The 20,147-nt window shown below is 31.7% G+C and overlaps 3 protein-coding genes across 3 annotated transcripts; 1 reads left to right on the forward strand and 2 right to left on the reverse strand.

Moving 5' to 3' along the window:
• Positions 1–541: 541 nt before the first annotated feature.
• Positions 542–2,636, reverse strand: LOC123270644. The gene is made up of 2 exons (XM_044736777.1): positions 2,564–2,636; positions 542–1,519 (listed from the first exon to the last, which is right to left on the reverse strand). Exons 1-2 carry the CDS (start codon positions 2,622–2,624, stop codon positions 720–722), a joined length of 861 nt encoding a protein of 286 aa, XP_044592712.1. The 5' UTR covers positions 2,625–2,636; the 3' UTR covers positions 542–719.
• Positions 2,637–8,184: 5,548 nt separating this feature from the next.
• LOC123270824 lies at positions 8,185–15,353 on the reverse strand. The gene is made up of 3 exons (XM_044736971.1): positions 15,305–15,353; positions 10,030–10,185; positions 8,185–8,984 (listed from the first exon to the last, which is right to left on the reverse strand). Exons 1-3 carry the CDS (start codon positions 15,351–15,353, stop codon positions 8,185–8,187), a joined length of 1,005 nt encoding a protein of 334 aa, XP_044592906.1.
• A 1,094-nt stretch (positions 15,354–16,447) lies between these two features.
• LOC123270757 lies at positions 16,448–17,819 on the forward strand. The gene is made up of 2 exons (XM_044736906.1): positions 16,448–16,512; positions 16,822–17,819. Exons 1-2 carry the CDS (start codon positions 16,452–16,454, stop codon positions 17,139–17,141), a joined length of 381 nt encoding a protein of 126 aa, XP_044592841.1. The 5' UTR covers positions 16,448–16,451; the 3' UTR covers positions 17,142–17,819.
• The last annotated feature ends 2,328 nt before the right edge of the window (positions 17,820–20,147 follow it).

The raw sequence follows: 20,147 nt of genomic DNA on the forward strand, positions 1-20,147 counted from the left end.
AAAAAAAATTAATTTTAAATTATAATAAAATTAATCAAAATTATTTATTTAAAAAAAAATTAATTTTCATAAAAAATTTCTATCTAAAAATAAATGTGACCGAGAACCGAGAACCGATAATAATCTATAAATATTAATTTCAATAAACAACTGTTGCAATTCAGAGTATCCGCGTGTAAATTTATTTGTATTTGATATGTCAATTTTTTTATATTTTGTCCACGGATTTTTTATCCATGGATTTTTTGTCCTAAGGATATTTTGTCTTAAGGATATTTTGTCCAGGATATTTTGTCGGGGATATTTTGTCCGCGGATATAGAGTCATAGAACCTATCAAGTGACCCGACCACGTAAGTTGTATGTGACCAGTCTTTTCAATTCGTGCTTTTGGTAGGTATTTAAAGAATATTGGAAGGTATGAATAATTAAAGGTGAAAAAATTCCTAGATTAAAACATCAATTTTTTCGCGGAATTAAAACAACTTCTTTCTTTCAAAATTTTATTTAAATTTCAATACATATGCATGGAACATGGAACGAGGAGAGATTATGATAAGTAACAATCAATAAAATTGGACACTTTGAGTTGTTTCAGGCATCAAACTATACAATGTTAAAAGTTGATATAATTGATGGAATGAGAATGAAAGAATTCTATAATTTATTGTCTAAAATACCATTATTCATTATAGTTATTTATCGTTACACCAGCAAGTATTACAGAACATCATACTCGATTCCCTTCAACTTCAAAATCTTATCATTGCTATCATATAAATTTGTACTTATTTTGCATTCTTTTCCACTTCCCGTAAGAAACCAACTATCAAAATTTTCGTTATAATCATTATTATCGTTGCAGAAAAAAGGTGCGTTAATGTGGTAATAGCGATGATTTCCCCGAAAGACGCAACCTTGCCGCACGATATATTTACTTTCATTAATAGTGCTGTCAGGATTTCCGGTCCCAAATTCAACAAGGTTGTAAATCGGTAGGTCTTCAGAATATTCGTTGCGAATCTGCTGTATATCGACTGTTGTCAGGTTATGATACTGATAAATTCCAGTAAACATGTCCAATTGTTCCTCTATGTAAGATCCGAGCACTTTATAACTTGAATAATCACCCACATGGTCGTTCTGGCGTGTAGAAATATTAATTCCCAGAGCTTCATAGGTTGAATTATCGCCAACGAATCGGTTAGAGTATAACTCTATATTTTCTGCAACTATGCGTATAGTGTGGTTGTTTCCAATAATCGTGGTTCTAAGAAGCTTGACGTGATTGGCAATCAAATAGAGACTTGTTTCTTCCACCAAAATTATACTGTCTTCTATTATTATACTATTTGCTTGCAGTTTACAAGTGTTATCTAGCTTCAAAATTTTCCATTGATTTATTAATATTCCCTCATGAATTAAACCAGGGCAATTTAAAAACTCAATCACTCCATTAAAAGGATAACCTGTTAAAGTTGGCTTCGGCATCGTTGATTGAACCAGTTGCTTTTCAGTAACTGAAAAAACGAAAAATTTGATAAGTTAAATTAGGCATACCTTAATTGATATCTCATTCCAAAACAATGATGATCAGTAGGATAAATTAAAAAATTAGGAAAACGATTGACCCTGAAGGCCATCCCTGCAACTTCCCGCTAATTTCATATCTAGGCGCTTAAAATTGCACTAAAAATGTTTCTGAGCTCAAAGAGTTCAAAAACACAATGTATGTGTTATTTTGAGCTCTTCGAGCTCAAAAAATAGATTTTCTATACTTTTGAGCTCTTCGAGCTCAAAAGTCTAATAACGGTTTGATAAAACCCTATTTTTTGAATTTTCAAACCACAATAACTTTTAAATGAATGAACTGATTTTCTCGTGGTTGGCGGGATTCGACGTAGTTTTTTAAGCCTTACAAAGAATCTTTAAGTTTGAATTGATCAGACTATAAATGTCGGAGTAATTCCAAATATATTAAGAAAACGGTTGACCCTGAAGGCCATCTTTGCAACTTCCCGCCAATTCTATACCTAAACGCTTGAAATTGCACTTATGATGTTTTTGAGCTCATCGAGCTCATAAATACAATTTGTGTGTTATTTTGAGCTCTTCAAACTCAAAAAAATAGCTTTTGTATGCTTTTGAGCTCTTCGAGCTCAAAAGTTTGATAGAAGTTTGATAAAACACTATTTTTTGAATTTTCAAATCGCAATAACTTTCGAATGGATAAACCGATTTTCACGCGGTTGGTAGTATTCGGCGCAGTTCTTTAAGCTTTATGAAGAATTTTCAAATTTAAATTAATAGAACTAAAAATTTTGGAGTAATTCCGAAAAAATACATTTTTTGGTTTTCTTTCGGCAACGATAATTCATGAACAAATCAACCGATTTTGACCGTATTGGCAGAGATTGGCGTAGTTTTTTGAAATTAAAAGCTGACAAATTTTTGGAATTGATCGATGAAGCCGTTTAAAAGTTATTCTAAAAAAATTACATTTGAAAGAAATTTTTTTTTCAGTTTTTTTGAGATTTTTCAAAATCTATCTAATTAATACTCACACATTGATGTGCACGTCGCCATGTGTATAGCAAGCACGAAGATTAGTAATTTTGCGATCATCTTGTCCGAGCTGCTGTGATCCAACTGTGAATTCCGCAATTTTTGTTCGGCTTTTATAGTATCAATAATTAACATGCACTGAGATAAGTTCAAACCTATTAAAAATAATTTTTGTCTAATCATACTTAATCATGGAACCATTTTGATGGAATTATCTATATAAGATTGGATCAAAAAATTAGCCAGGTCCAATTACATATAATCATGTATAATAATATAAAATAATCACAGTATTTGAGATGATTATACGCAATTCCATGAGTAATTTAAATACAAAAAAGAAACTTATAAGTAATTTTACGCCTAAGATTACATCAGGCCGGAAATGAATATAATCAAAAATTTTTACATAACCTTATCAGCTTATTTATATCAACCCTGATTAAAAAAAAGTATTGAGACAAAGAAAAAAGTATTGAAAAATATTGGTTTTCTAGTCAATCCAATATTTTTCAATACTTTTTTCTTTGTCTCAATACTTTTTTTTATTCAGGGAAGCCTGATCAGAATATTTTTTCACGGAAAATCAACGTTGAATTCCAGAAATGTCTGTTTAAAGTTTGTTTTTATTTGGACCGAAAGAGTTAATGACTCTTATCAAGTGACCAGAGCACATGATTGTTTCCGCTAGGTATATTGGATAAAGTACCTTCAAACTGATTTGATATGATTAAATCACGTCTTTCATGAGCGTTTAACAAGTGAAATCATTTTGTTTAACAAGGGCTAGCTCTATCCTGGCCGTTTTGTCTCTTCCCTCGCGGTTTTGAGAATGCCGTAAAAATACCGTAATTTTTCGGCATTTATGCTCATGCCGTATATTTACCGTTATAATTCGGTAATAATGCGGTTAAACTATAGTTGTTTTGGCCAGTTTTTATACTGTAGTTATCCAGTATATATACTGCACTCATGCTGTACAGTTACCAAAAATATACTATACAATTACCGCATTAATGCCCAAATTTTACCCAAAAAATTCCAAATAATTACCGTAATAATACAGTAATTTTGCCGAATATTTTCTGACATAATGGACAATAATTGAAGATTTAGTTTTATTTTTAGTTCACTTCTATGTTAGAAATGAATAAAATGAAAAATTTCAAATTTTGCTTTTTAATCTCCATCGCTACTTTGCAACATGAAATACTGATTTTGAATAAAAAATATGTAGAATATTATTTTTTAATTAGGTATTTAGCAGTAATTAATATAAAATAATACATATGTTAAGTAAATATATTCTAATTTTAATTTCAATTTTTAATTTCTCACTTAGAAAATTGCAAATTTTCTAAAATCGAAAAGTTATATTGTTTCACATATATAATTATATTATTTAATTTTAAATATGCTTATCGTAAGATGGACGGTGTGGCTTAATGTATATAGAATAAGCAAAAAAACAATATGGTATAGACCGGCTAGCTTAAATGGTAGAGTAGCCGACATGTCCCCTGGAGGTTCTGGGTTCGAATCCCAGTCCGAGCGTTATTTAATTTGACACCATTTTTTAAATATGGTTTTAATACAATCATTTTACCGCCTTATTACCGTAAATATGCCGCATTTTCAGCGTAAATATTCTAAATTTTTAGCGTAAATGTATCGCATTCTTACGGTAAATGTTCCGTAATTTTTCGATAAAAAAACTGACCAAAACAACCGAAAAAATGCTGAAAAAATACCGCATTAATACTGTATAATTGCGACATTTTTTCGGCATTTACAAAACCGCTAGGGTAGTTAATTAAGGAATATTGCAAGCGTTAACAGTTGATGAGTCAGCTTGATTGCGCTTCAATTACTGTAAAAACCAGATACTTGGTAAATTAAAATAGGCATGCATTGATATCTTATTTCACAGCAAAAATGTAGAATACAATAAAGTATTGTTAAAAAAAATATCACTAATCGATAATGATCGGTAGAAACAATAAATATGTTCGGAGCGTTCAATAAACGCAATTAATAATCACCTAAGGTCTCCATGTGCCAGAATAATTACAACTCTTATCAAGTGACCCGACCACGTAAGTTGTATGTGACCAGTCTTTCCAATTCGTGCTTTTGGTAGGTATTTAAAGAATATTGAAAGGTATGAATAATTAAAGGCGACAATTTTCTTCCCAGGTAGGGTTTGCCAATGCTGACAAATGGCCCAGCCTTGGACCATTTGTTACTTTGTCAAGCATTGGTAAGTTACCAGTGGCCCAGGCCTGGCCCGAGGCTTGGCCCAATGGTTCAATATTTTGGAACCAAGCCTTGGGAGATCACGACTGGCCAAAGCCTGGTCCGAGGCTCAGCCCAATGGTTCGACATTTTCAAGTCGAGCCTTGGGGTACACCACTGGCCCAAGCCTGGCCCGAAGCTTGGCCCAATAGTTCAATATTTTGGAACCAAGCTTTGGGAGATTACAACTGGCCGAGGCCTGCTCCGATGCTTGGCCCAATGTCTCGATACATTTCAACCAAGCCTTGAAAAATCACCACGGACTTAAACCCGGTTCGATACTTGGCCCAATGCTTCGAACACTGATAGAAGAATTTAATAAATGACTTGTCAACAAAAAAATTTTAATAAATATAGTTATTAATCGTTGACCAATTATTTCTAACTTTCATTTCTTTGTTGCTGAAAAATGTATAAAACTCTCGAAGCTGCTCAAAAAATAGTTTTCATGTGAATAAAAAATGATAAATTAAATACTGATACATATTGTGAATATTTTAAAAATGTTTATTTTTCTCCACAAAAAAAATATTGAAAAAAATTGTTAACAAGTAAGTTTGCTTATCACTCTCTTACACATATACAAATTACTTCTAATACAAATATATCTATCAGTGAAACTATAGTTTTGGGAAGTCACTGACACTCGAGGCTTGGCCCGGGTCTAGCTTGAGACTTGGCTCAATGGTTCGATATTTCCAAATTGAGCCTTGGGAAGTTATTACTATCGGACCAAATATAAATTCAGAACTAGCTTGGTGCTTTAATTGAATCATAGAAAAATTTTTTTCAATGATAAAAAATATTAATTTTTTATGAAGAAAATCTAACGCTAAAAAATGCTTCAATTATTCATTATTTATAGTCACATTATCTTAAATAATAGTAAGAACATTTCGTAAAAAAAAAATTATTGAATGAAATTATACTAAGTAGTTACTTTTCTATAAATTAAAAGTGACAATTTCTTAATTTAGATGTACTCAATTATGATCATGTATTTATTTTTGGTAATAGAAAATTTAATTATTTCGTTGAAATCAAATGAATTAAAAAAAAAACATTTCATAACTGTATTCTGTCAACAAATTATATTATCTGAACTATACAAAATTTTTAGCAGTTATAAGTTCAATTTTAATTATGGAACATCATGTAATAAAGCAAAATGACTGAGTGATGTTTAAGTTAACTAAAACTAATCTGTTAGTGTTACTACGAAGTGCAGCGAAGTCAGTACGGTTCGAGACTTCAACGCGGGTGACTCAGGTTCGATTCCCATCGTGAGCAAAGATTTTTTCAAGATAATCTGGTGTAATCGCGAGATACGATAATGTAAAGCTGATAATAAACCGTAAAATCGCGAATACAATTAAAATCAAATTTAATTTTTTAATAATGTTTGCATTTTTTTTAGTCCTGGTAAATTAGTTCCCCAAGGCTTGGTCCGAGCCCTGGGCCATTTGTTTCCCAAGACTCGGCCCAAGCCTTGTGTTTTTGTTTCCCAAGGCTTGGAACATGGCCATCATCCAAGGCTCGGACCATTGTCCGCCCAGTGGTCAGCCGAGACTCACCCTAGCCTCATGCCAAGGCTTGGAACACTGGCATGACGGCTGGCCAAGATCTGGTCCAGGCCTTGCCCAATGGTTCCCTCCAACCAGGGTTAGATTAAAACATCAATTTTCCCACGAAAGTGAAACAACTTCTTTCTTTCAAAATTTTATTTAACTTTCAATACATATGCATGGAACATTGACCGAGGACATATCTTAATAAGTAACTATCAATACAATACACTTTAAATTGTTTAAGGTACAAAACTATACAGTATTAAGACTAAATCTAATTGAGATAATGAGAATTCTTGAATTAAATTATATTTAATAACTTATTGCCTAAATCACAATAACTAATACGGAAATTGCAATTTACGTTGGCTTGTTTACTTATAACTATTTATGAGAAAAAATGAGAATTTTCAGTAATTTTTTTTTGCTATTAAATCATGTTATTTTACAAAAGTAATAATATGCCATTATTACACAATGTTTTGACTTGAAGTCACGAAAATTTGGAAAAAAAAAAATTTATAATTTCCAAAGTTATAGCTGTTTGTGTTGACCCAGTCCCAAAAAAAGGTCCTTGCGGTGGCTATCATAAGTCCTTGGAGATTCATCAAAAATCAATCGGATGAAAAAAATTAGTTATATAAATAGATTATCTTGGGCCTGATCGAAGATTTTTTTTTTTTAAATTAACAAAATGGCGGCCTCAGGAAATTTTTTTCTAGATTTTCGGGGAAAAATCAACAGTTAATTAGTCATAAAAGATCGAAATTTTTGAAAAAAAAAAAAATCCTTCGGTAAGGCCCGAGTTTATTACGTATTCTAAAAGCTGTATAAATTTCATTAAAATCTACCAAGCGGTTTTTGAGTTACAGTTGTCACCAGTTCAAAAAACATAGTTTTGAGAAAAACGCATTTAAAATTTCACATTAGATTTATGTACAGTAATACGCTCTTTTTTATTTGTTGAATAACTCGAAAAGTAATTATCGGATTAACTTGAAATTTTCAGAGAAAATTAAATCACGTCTTTCATGAGCGTTTAACAAGTGAAATAATTTTGTTTAATAAGGGCTAGCTATATCCTGGCCGTTTTGTCTCTTAGTTAATTAAGGAATATTGTAGGCGTTAACAGTTGATGAGTCAGCTTGTTTGCGCTTCAATTACTGGAAAAACCAGATACTTGGTAAATTAAAATAGGCATGCATTGATATCTTATTTCACAGCAAAAATGTAGAATACAATAAAGTATTGTTAAAAAAAATATCACTAATCGATAATGATCGGTAGAAACAATAAATATGTTCGGAGCATTCAATAAACGCAATTAATAATCACCTAAGGTCTCCATGTGCTAGAATAATTACAACTCTTATCAAGTGACCCGACCACGTAAGTTGTATGTGACCAGTCTTCCTAATTGAGTGCTTTTGGTAGGTATTTAAAGAATATTGGAAGGTATGAATAATTAAAGGTGAAAAAATTCTTAGATTAAAACATCAATTTCTTCGCGGAATTAAAACAACTTCTTTCTTTCAAAATTTTATTTAAATTTCAATACATATGCATGGAACATGGAACGAGGAGAGATTATGATAAGTAACAATCAATAAAATTGGACACTTTGAGTTGTTTCAGGCATCAAACTATACAATGTTAAAAGTTGATATAATTGATGGAATGAGAATGAAAGAATTCTATAATTTATTGTCTAAAATACCATTATTCATTATAGTTATTTATCGTTACACCAGCAAGTATTACAGAACATCATACTCGATTCCCTTAAACTTAACAATCTTATCATCGCTATCATATAAATTTGTACTTATTTTGCATTCTCTTCCACTTCCCGTAAGAAACCAACTATCAAAATTTTCGTTATAATCATTATTATCGTTGCAGAAAAAAGGTGCGTTAATGTGGTAATAGCGATGATTTCCCCGAAAGACGCAACCTTGCCGCACGATATATTTACTTTCATTAATAGTGCTGTCAGGATTTCCGGTCCCAAATTCAACAAGGTTGTAAATCGGTAGGTCTTCAGAATATTCGTTGCGAATCTGCTGTATATCGACTGTTGTCAGGTTATGATACTGATAAATTCCAGTAAACATGTCCAATTGTTCCTCTATGTAAGATCCGAGCACTTTATAACTTGAATAATCACCCACATGGTCGTTCTGGCGTCTAGAAATATTAATTCCCAGAGCTTCATAGGTTGAATTATCGCCAACGAATCGGTTAGAGTATAACTCTATATTTTCTGCAACTATGCGTATAGTGTGGTTGTTTCCAATAATCGTGGTTCTAAGAAGCTTGACGTGATTGGCAATCAAATAGAGACTTGTTTCTTCCACCAAAATTATACTGTCTTCTATTATTATACTATTTGCTTGCAGTTTACAAGTGTTATCTAGCTTCAAAATTTTCCATTGATTTATTAATATTTCCTCATGAATTAAACCAGGGCAATTTAAAAACTCAATCACTCCATTAGAAGGATAACCTGTTAAAGTTGGCTTCGGCATCGTTGATTGAACTAGTTGCTTTTCAGTAACTGAAAAAACGAAAAATTTGATAAGTTAAATTAGGCATACCTTAATTGATATCTCATTTCAAAACAATGATGATCAGTAGGATAAATTAAAAAATTAGGAAAACGATTGACCCTGAAGGCCATCCCTGCAACTTCCCGCTAATTTCATATCTAGGCGCTTAAAATTGCACTAAGGATGTTTCTGAGCTCAAAGAGTTCAAAAACACAATGTATGTGTTATTTTGAGCTCTTCGAGCTCAAAAAAATAGATTTTCTATACTTTTGAGCTCTTCGAGCTCAAAAGTCTAATAACGGTTTGATAAAACCCTATTTTTTGAATTTTCAAACCACAATAACTTTTAAATGAATGAACTGATTTTCTCGTGGTTGGCGGGATTCGACGTAGTTTTTTAAGCCTTACAAAGAATCTTTAAGTTCGAATTGATCAGACTATAAATGTCGGAGTAATTCCAAATATATTAAGAAAACGGTTGACCCTGAAGGCCATCCTTGCAACTTCCCGCCAATTCTATACCTAAACGCTTGAAATTGCATTTATGATGTTTTTGAGCTCATCGAGCTCATAAATACAATTTGTGTGTTATTTTGAGCTCTTCAAGCTCAAAAAAATAGCTTTTGTATGCTTTTGAGCTCTTCGAGCTCAAAAGTTTGATAGAAGTTTGATAAAACACTATTTTTTGAATTTTCAAATCGCAATAACTTTCGAATGGATAAACCGATTTTCACGCGGTTGGTAGTATTCGGCGCAGTTCTTTAAGCTTTATGAAGAATCTTCAAATTTAAATTAATAGAACTAAAAATTTTGGAGTAATTCCGAAAAAATACATTTTTTGGTTTTCTTTCGGCAACGATAATTCATGAACAAATCAACCGATTTTGACCGTATTGGCAGAGATTGGCGTAGTTTTTTGAAATTAAAAGCTGACAAATTTTTGGAATTGATCGATGAAGCCGTTTAAAAGTTATTCTAAAAAAATTACATTTGAAAGAAATTTTTTTTTCAGTTTTTTTGAGATTTTTCAAAATCTATCTAATTAATACTCACACATTGATGTGCACGTCGCCATGTGTATAGCAAGCACGAAGATTAGTAATTTTGCGATCATCTTGTCCGAGCTGCTGTGATCCAACTGTGAATTTCGCAATTTTTGTTCGGCTTTTATAGTATCAATAATTAACATGCACTGAGATAAGTTCCAACCTATTAAAGATAATTTTTGTCTAATCATACTTAATCATGGAACCATTTTAATGGAATTATCTATATAAGATTGGATCAAAAAATTAGCCAGGTCCAATTACATATAATCATGTATAATAATATAAAACAATCACAGTATTTGAGATGATTATACGCAATTCCATGAGTAATTTAAATACAAAAAAGAAACTTATAAGTAATTTTACGCCTAAGATTACATCAGGCCGAAAGAGTTAATGACTCTTACCAAGTGACCAGAGCACATGACACTGGCATGACGGCTGGCCAAGATCTAGTCCAGGCCTTGCCCAATGGTTCCCTCCAACCAGGGTTAGATTAAAACATCAATTTTCCCACGAAAGTGAAACAACTTCTTTCTTTCAAAATTTTATTTAACTTTCAATACATATGCATGGAACATGGAACGAGGAGAGATTATGATAAGTAACAATCAATAAAATTGGACACTTTTAATTGTTTAAGGGATCAAACTACACTACTAGAAAAAATTAAGGTATCAAAAAAAAATTCCAAATTTTTCGGTAGTTTTCAACAGGCCGTAACTTTAAGAGAAATGGTCGTACAGGAAATCTAAAAAAAGAAAAATGTAACTCCAAGTGTCTAGTTTTTGGATTAGAACTTCAAAATTTTGTAGGTTTTTGAGTAATCATAGTGAATCCAGCAACAAAAAAATTATCAAAATTTTTTTAGTTTTTTTTTTTGGTTTACGAGCGTGAAAAAATTTTTTTAGTTTAACCACTATAAGAATCAGATACTTTGTTCATTTAACTTTAATTTCGTTTTTTAAACACCCTGATACGTCTACTCCTCGCCGAGATATCGGTCTTCAAATGGAAAAGGATCTTTTTGTCTTTGATTATCGATATCTCAGCAACCAATGATCGCACAGAAAGTTAAAGGTGGGTTTCAAGAACTTGAATGAATTCCCCTTAACGACTGTTCATTGCTTTTTCGAAAAAAAAATTTTTTCTTTTTGTCACATGAATTTGAAAATGCAACAAAAAAAGGGCTTTTGGTGGTTTTTTGGAAAATCAAGCGCTGGATCGAAAATATTGAGGAAATCACTAATGTTAAGTGTGCCTTTTACAGTTCAATGTGCCTACAAAAACCCTACAAAGAACCAAATTAATCCAGCCAGCCGTTTTTTGGTTTCACTCGATCGAATTTTTGAAAAAATTAAAGGATCACGTTTTTTGCTCTGAAAAGCTCATAATTTTTTAAAATGAGAAAAAAAATTGTTTTTCCGAGCTTTTTCCACATTTCGGTACCAGAAAGTGCTTAAATTTTCAAAAAAAAAAAAAAATTCAAAAAAAAATTTTTTTTTGGAAAAATTTTTTTTTTAACAAGTTAAGGAAATTCAAAAAAACATCGCCCAATGATTTTTATCATCTTTCCGCCGCTGCATTCCTTGATTCTACTGATGTCCTTTTAATTAAATTAATAAAAAAAGTTAATACCCCCAATCGAATTTCGATTTTTGTCATACGCTTTTCGGAGATTGTTTTTCTTTTCTTTTCGTGAACCCTTAGCAAATCGCTTCATTCAACAGTTTTTTTCAAAACTAATCCCTCTGCGCTAAAAAAAATTTTTTTTTAATTTTTCGGTCAAAATTGGAAATTTCTGACTTTTTTGATTTTTAATCATGGTTAGACGACATTTATCGGAGGTGGAAGTCGCTCGATTAGTGACTCTTATTGACGCTCGATTAGTGACTCTTATTTTTTCCACGCCCGTTAACCAAAAAAAAAAAATAAAAAAATTTTGAGAATTTTTTTGTTGCTGGTTTTTCTATGATTACTTAAAAACCGCGGAGACTACAAAATTTTGAAGTTCTAATCCAAAAACTAGACACTTGGAACTACAATTTCCTTTTTTTAGATTTCCTGTACGACCATTTCTCTCAAAGTTACGGCCTGTTGAAAACCACCGAAAAATTTGGAATTTTTCTTTGATCCCTTAATTTTTTCCAGTAGTGTACTTAGAGAAAATGCAAAAAAAAATCGATTTGTTGAAAATCCTGTCTCAAGTCATAGCAAGTACCAACTGTCTGTGGGGGCGCATCGATTAGATAGGAGAAAAAAATGCGGTGAATTCCAGTCATTGGCTTTCTGGAAGTTCCATAGGCAGCGTTGCCAACTTAACGGCTTTCCCGTTAGATTTAACGGGTCAGCAAGGTCGGCAACGGGAAAAAATTGCGCTTAACGGCCAACGGATTTTTCAGCGGGACAGTATTTGGACAGTATATTGAGCGTACAGTGTCGGTCATAACGTCGTAGATTCACTTGCGTTTGCACCGTAAATATTCAATAAATTTATAGTAGATATCGTTTACAATGGTATCCGATGCTGACTGACAGATCGCTCGGTAAGAACGAACTTTATACGGTGAAACGACCGTGAAACAACCGTCATTCGGCCGTACTTTCACCGTGTCACCGAAACCGCCAGGGTATATATATATATATATATATATATATATATAGATAGATAGATAGATAGATAGATAAATAAGTTTTATTTGATCTTGGAGTCAAGACTCCCTCAAGACCATCAATTTTACATAATTTTAACATTTAGTGTACATTAAATACAGTGCTTAAAGTGGGGAAAAATATAATAGCAAACATATTATATATTTTTCAGACAATAGTTAATAGTTAATAGCCAATGATAAATAATTAATTAAATTCAGAGTTAATTATGTATAGAGCTAAATGCTGCAATAATCAATACAATATTATCAGTTTTATTATTTTGTTAATTTCTAATCTCAGTATAGTAATTAAAGCACGCATTGCGAAATTCTTCAAAATTGGTTATCGTAGTAATATTTGCTGGCAAAGAATTCCAGACACGTATGCCATGAATAAGAAATGAACGCTCATACATACAACAATTTGATCTAGGTAATCTAAGAATATCATTTCTTACATCTCCTCTCCGCAATGCAACTGGCAAAAACTCTAGTTTATACCTAAATAATTGCTGATAATTTAGCACAATTTCTTTATAAAAAAGACAAGCTATAAAATAATCTCTCCTGATATCAAGTTTTAACCACCCTAATCTTGCATAATATGGCGTGACACCTCCAGCCTAGATACTTTAAAAATATATCTAACACAAGAGTTCATTTTACGCTGCATTTTGATTTGTAGTTTTTTCGAAATATTTGTGTAGGCAGCACAACAGTAATCAAATATCGGAAAGATCAAAGTAGTTACAAGTTTTATTCTCAGCTGTTCATTAAAGATTTCATTATTAATTTTTAACTGAGCAAGGACCCTCATTGTACGACAGCATATACTAACTACTTGATTTTCCCATGACAGAGTATCGTCGATCATCACACCTAAATATATATATATATATATATATATATATATATATATATATATATATATAATTGAAATATTTTTATATTTAAATTAATAATAATTTATATTTAAAATAATAATAATTTAATAAATAAAAAATAAATATTTATCATTTATAACTTGTAAGAGATATAAAAAATAAACATATATTCTGTTACACTCTAAAAAAATATAAATGTTAATCATTTTATCAGAATCATCAATTTAAAAAACTCACTAACTTGTTAAAAAATTATTTTTTTTTACGTATAATTAAAAAGTAGATTTAAAAATCAATTACCGAAGACTCAATTTTAAAATAATAAAATTTTGAAGTCAAGGTTGGCAATAGCCTAATCGGCTCGGTACCTGCATTTCGAAAGAGTGGGACCAGGGTTCGATTCCGGCGCGCACCAATATTTTTCAATGATTATAAACTAAGAATATGTGCGTTTCATTGCCAGCCTCTGTACCGGTCGGGTTTTCTGTGGTTTTCCCGTATAGTTATGGAGGTAAAATGTCATTATAGAAGTACCTCCATACTATTTAAGACCGTAATGCAAATGCAGGTACTGATTATAACGCGTAAGTCGGCCACAGTCGCAGCACATGTGTGTCGGGCATGAAAGAAAAAATCCCGACATGCAGGGGGTGGGGACGAAAAAGTGGTTGAGAGTTATAATGACGGGGTTGAGAGATTATATTGCGGAGAAAAAAGTGGAGAGACAATAATTCCCCACCCTCCCTTGTAAAACACTCTACAGTGATACAAGTAAAACCATCCTCAATTATATCCTCAAAAATTTTGAAGTTCAAAAATAATTTAGTATACTTTGAAGGATATTGACTATAACCTGAAATTTTTTTTCACTACAAATACCACGGAGTATACTATACGAGGATGTACAGTGGGTTATTGTTCTTTCCGTGTAGACACTACTATTTTCAGCGGAACACTATTTGTTCCAAGACATTTAATCGTTGAGCACCGCTCACGTGGACACTGAAATTCTTAGTATCATAGCAACTGATGGGTAACTAATTTCCATGAGGTTAAGGTTTTAGGGTGTGATTTTTAGTGGTGTATTCATTCTTGGTAAAGAGTGAATTGTTGATTACCCAAGAGTCGATAAATGTGAGTTTCTTAAAGCTTTTTTAATTGTAGTATACGGAAGAATATATACAGTAGCGCTCAAAAGTATTTTGACAACATTATACGTTAGTTTTTTTCAACAATGTCAAAATATCTTGAAACCATCATTTTCCTAATATTTGAAAAATTAAACTTTCTTTTGTTACGAACAAGGACCACTTTGACAATATTCTGTAGAATATTCAAAAGCTGTTAAGAAAATAAATAAATGATTATTGTGTTTCATTTTTATTTTTAATTAAACCTTTAAATATATTTGTCAAAATACTTTTGAGCGCTACTGTATTCATATATATATATATATATATATATATATATATATATATATATATATATATATATATATACTCCCCCGTATACTTCAACTAATAAAAAGCGAAAATTAAAAAAAAAAGTAATTACACAATTAAAAAAGCTACAAGCAACTCACATTTATCGACTCTTGAGTCATCAACTATTCATTTTTAACCAAGAATTAATACACCAGTAAAAATTATACCCGAAGATTTAAACCTCATGAAAACCTCAAGTTCATTATGATGTTCTGTAAGATTGGCTAATATATAAAGTGCCATACTATAATACTAACCATAATAAGTAACTATACCAGAGTAAATTGCAATTTTAACATAAGTCATTGTGTTTTAGACAATAAATATAAAATTCAATAATTTTAATTTCATCAATTATATCAACTTGTAACATTGTATAGTTTGATGCCTTAAACAATTCAAAGTGTCCAATTGTATTGATTATTACTTATCAAAATCTGTCATCCTTCAATGTTCTATGCATATGTATTGAAAGTTAAATAAAAGTATTTATAAGAATTTTTGGTTGTGTAAATTCCATAGAAAGATTTGATATCTTGAACAAAAAAAATTGTTGCCGTCAATTCGGTACACAAAACTCAAAACTATTCTGTATCCCAATAAAAAAAAATAAATAATTGAAGTGTGGTTGAGCTTTTCGAGCTCAAAATTCTTGTGTAGATTTTCAAGTACTTCGAGTAGTCGCTATGATACTAAGAACCTCAGAATCCACGAAAACAGTGCTCAAAGATTGAATATTTTGGAACAAACAGTGTTCCACTGAAAATAGTAATGTCTGTATTTAACTTGGAACCTACTGAATCCAGCAGGGAAATTTTTTGGTAATCAAAGGTCTACATTTGAGGATGAGCCTTTGAAACCTAGAAGAAATGCCATAAAATTGCTGGCTTTAGAACTCTTAAGTCATAACAGGTACCAACAGGTCGGTTATCATCTAACCTGTGATATCAAGTTGAGTCAACAATGTGGTTCTTGAAAGCAGCTTTTAGTACGTGTGGACTTAGTTACTTGTTTTTCATGTGTAGGTTGAGTTATTTTCAGCTCAATACTCATGATATTAACACTACATTTTGCATGACCTCGAATGATGTTGCTACGACGCGATACCAGCATCGGTAATAGGAATATTCCATCCAATGTTTCGTTAATTTAAACAAACTATTTGACTCTTCAACTTTTGATGCCTAAAATATTCTTTAAATACTTACCAAAAGTACTCAATTGGGATCATCAGTTCCACGTGACTCCAGTCAGGTAGAACTCACGCGGCCGGGTCGCTTGATAGGGCAGAATTAATCATTCCGTTCAGCCATTTTAAAAACAAGCTAATAATAGACATTCGGGAATTCGATGATGATTCCCGAACTAACGTCCGTCCATGTTTATAGCCGTTCCTATAGCAAGATGTTGGCAAAATTACTAGTCGTCGTGCTCGCTATGCACATGGCGACGTGCTCAACAACGTGTAAGTATTAATTGTGTTTATCGAACGCTTCGAAAATTTTTATTGTTTCTAACGATCATTATCGATTAGTTAATTTATTTTTTAATATTATATTGTATGTCCTTAGTGTAAAGCCAATGTGCAGTATTTCAAATTTATATCATGCTGAAAAATGAGATAATAATCGGAAATTATGGGTTTAAAAGCATTTAAATTTTAAGAAATTGCATCAGTTCTCGTAAATTTTCATTATTCTACTGATAATTATTGTTTTGAAATGAGATATCAAGGTATGCCTATTTTAATTTATTAAATTTTTCGTTTTTCCAGTTATTAAAGAGCAACCGGTTCAAGCGACGATATCGACGCCGACTTGGATTTCGATGCCAACGCCGACTCCGACTTCAATGAAGACGCCACCGCTAGCACGTTTTACTCCTCTTCCCCTTGAAATTATCGGATCTTACCCTGATTTATATTGCCCTGACTCAGTTCATGACGAGTTAATAATACGGAAGAAGGATGTTTATAATCTGAAAGACTATTGTAAGCTGATAGCAAAAAGTATAATAATAGAAGACAGTATAATTCGAGTTGATGGAAGAACTCTTCACTTAATTGCCGATGACGTCAAAATTCTTAGAACGTAGTTTGGTGGACATAATAACACTATACGCATAATTGCGGAAAATATCGAATTAAATTATAACCAATTCGTTGGCGATAATTTACACTATGAAGCTATGGGACATACTATTTATACATACTAGAACTCCCACTCGGGTGATAATTTATATTATAGAGTGCGGGGGTACGATGTGTACGAAAAATTTAACATGTTTTATGGAGATCACCAGGATTATAAGCTGACAGGATCTAATCCACAGTATATTCGCAATGCGACTCCTGAAGACGTACCGGCTTACAACCTTGTTAGAATTGGGCTTAGAGAGCGTGATCCAAACCTCAAATATGAATATAGACATATCATGTATCAAGGTTGCATGCATCAGGGAAATAATCTAAAGATCTATCTTGACGCACCTATCATTTGCTGCGAAAATTACTCTCATTACGGTGATAATATAGAATCACATATGTGGCCTCAGAAGTGGTTTAATTGTAACTCGAGTATGTGGCCTGACGCCAGTATCCAAGCAGTATAAGTCATTATTCTGCTCGTATATCATAAACTGTACTGGCATGGGTTTTCTTTGTGGTTTCCCCATGTCACTATTTCAATAGCCAATAGAAAGAGGTGATTCATTCATTCATTCAAACAAACAAGCTAATAATATACATTTCTACAATTTGAACTCGATTCCAAAACTGACGTCAGTTATCAATAATTTTTATTTCATTATTTTAATCAAGTTTTAATACTGTATAATTTTGTACCTTAAACAATTTAAAGTGTTTTGTATTGATAATTACTGATCAAGATATGTTCTCGGTCGATGTTCCATGCATATGTATTGAAATCTAAATAAAATTTTGAAAGAAATTTTTGTTGTTTTACTTCCATAGAAAAAATTGATGTTTTAATCCAAGAAAATTGTCGCCTTTAATTATTCTTCGATTGGTTAAAACTTGTCTTTATAAAGAATCGGGACATGTTATTGTAAGTAAGAGATAAAGGCGTCGTATCAACGTCATGTGTGACAAAAATAATGGCAATATCTAACAATTGAACAGAAAATTTCAATTTCTTGAATTTATAAGAATTGGTTTAACGTTTAAGGTCAATTCGGTCAATACCTAATGATATCTGTCATTTAACGGGGAGTTGTGCAAATTAACCAAATAATAACAATACATGTAATAAACTTATTTTTATTCCAATGAGTAATATCATTACTATTATTGTGGCGCAAAACAGGAAATCAGTTCTGAAACAATGCCAATTAACGAGATAAGCAGCGAACAAAACAAATAAGGAAAATGGAACTTGTGGATCTACCCACATCTAGAATCCTTTTGTCTCAGTAGAAGTCACTAGATTCACCAGTCTAGGTATAATATAAGTGTGACTGTTCAATATACCGAAAAGTTCTGTTTTAGAATATCTGATGGTTATTTCAATTCATTATTCAAAAAGCTATAGAAGTAATCTATTGATAGGTGCTGTCTGCAGTCGAGTAAACCAAAATCTCAAGCACATTTTGTGAAGTTGATGTCATTGCATGTATGTGACAAGTGATGTGACTTTATCACGGGCTAATTGTTTAGAAACAGTAACTACGCTCCAATTTTGATTATAGAGCTTTGATTAGTCCGCATGGATGACGTCAGATTGAAGACTGTAAAAAACTAGTCGAGGCTAGTTGTAGTGTTAGTATTTATCACAAGTCATTGCTTATCAAATACTTCAACAATGTTAATTTTTTTGTATTGAATGATTTTTAGTTTCACTTCCTTCATGACAGCATTGTCCAAATGATATAAAACCGTTTGATAAAATATCCCGGAAATATAGTCATTTATCGTTATTAATCAGCCATTATATACTTATATTTATATATTTATTTATACCCCCTCTGTTGTAACTAATATAAGAAATAAATATTTATTAAAATACATGAAACTCTTGAAGTTAGTCAAAGGTCGAAACTCGCAAAAAACGGGCCATGATTCATTATTGGTTGAAATTTAGGCGCGCGCGTAGCGCGCTATTCAGATTTCTCGTATTTATTAAAATTAAAAAAAAGATTGGAAAATCCAAAAGTGCACACCTCATAACGCTCATTCATTTTTTAAGAAAAAAATTAATTGTGTAATTGATTAAAAAAAAAATAATTAAGTAATTTCTTACATATTTTTTATTTTTTTTTTTTAAATATCAGCGCCCTTTTTTCTTGTCATATGCGCACGCAGTCTAAAAAATCTAGCTTGATCAAGTGGCGCCATAGTTTTCACGTGACAAATAAGAAAAGTTCGTTTGGCTTTGTACGGTTGTAGTGAATTTTAATAAAAATTTAATTTAAAAAAAAAAATACGTAAACTAGGCCACTGATATGAAATACGGACCCAGTTAACCGAATCCTTAAACTAAAAAAAAAAGTCCGATCTTTAAATATCAATTTGTTCGGGAGCAATCGTTGGTACATCAAGAATGGGGTGACATTCGGACGTCCACGTAAAATTTTTTTCAAAATGTTTTTTTTTTTTCAAAATAGCAACATGAAATGATTTTAGAAAGTAAAACATGGTTCAATTTAAGTGTTTTTTTGGTGTACATCTACTTATATCATTGTATAAATGTAATATGGTTGTGATAGTGGCATTTAAAGATCAAAAAATTGCTTGACCTTGATGAGTCGAGTATAAAGCACAACCTCACGCGCTTCGCGCTATGAGGCGTGCAATTAGTAGGTGTAAGTGATTACTTTCAATTTTATATGAAGTTAGTGATTATGAATCAAATTATAATATATTACTAGGGTTACCAATCATCCCCAAATATTGATAACGAATTTATTAAATTTTATCCAATAATTTTCCGGAAAGAAGATTAAACAGAAATTATTATTATCACCATTAGAAAAAAAATTAATATCCACAATTTCGACTGCCAATCTGTGATCTCTAACTTTCCGACAGAAGATACATTTTAACTTACTCTAAAAGCTTCTGCTAATGTCCGCAGTTGCGTGAGG

The sequence above is a fragment of the Cotesia glomerata genome, linkage group LG8 (assembly GCF_020080835.1).
Source record: "Cotesia glomerata isolate CgM1 linkage group LG8, MPM_Cglom_v2.3, whole genome shotgun sequence".
In the NCBI taxonomy this organism is placed as follows: Eukaryota; Metazoa; Arthropoda; class Insecta; order Hymenoptera; family Braconidae; genus Cotesia; species Cotesia glomerata.

Bases quoted from the DNA above. Each gene is read 5' to 3' on its own strand.
- LOC123270824 (XM_044736971.1), bottom strand. From the start codon at position 15,353: ATGACTTATGTTAAAATTGCAATTTACTCTGGTATAGTTACTTATTAT. The intron at 10,186-15,304 runs GTTAGTATTATA...TATCTTTAATAG, and splicing joins TGGTATAGTTACTTATTATG to GTTGGAACTTATCTCAGTGC. The intron at 8,985-10,029 runs GTGAGTATTAAT...TCGTTTTTTCAG, and splicing joins GGCGACGTGCACATCAATGT to TTACTGAAAAGCAACTAGTT.
- LOC123270644 (XM_044736777.1), bottom strand. From the start codon at position 2,624: ATGATCGCAAAATTACTAATCTTCGTGCTTGCTATACACATGGCGACG. The intron at 1,520-2,563 runs GTGAGTATTAAT...TCGTTTTTTCAG, and splicing joins GGCGACGTGCACATCAATGT to TTACTGAAAAGCAACTGGTT.
- LOC123270757 (XM_044736906.1), top strand. From the start codon at position 16,452: ATGTTGGCAAAATTACTAGTCGTCGTGCTCGCTATGCACATGGCGACG. The intron at 16,513-16,821 runs GTAAGTATTAAT...TCGTTTTTCCAG, and splicing joins GGCGACGTGCTCAACAACGT to TTATTAAAGAGCAACCGGTT.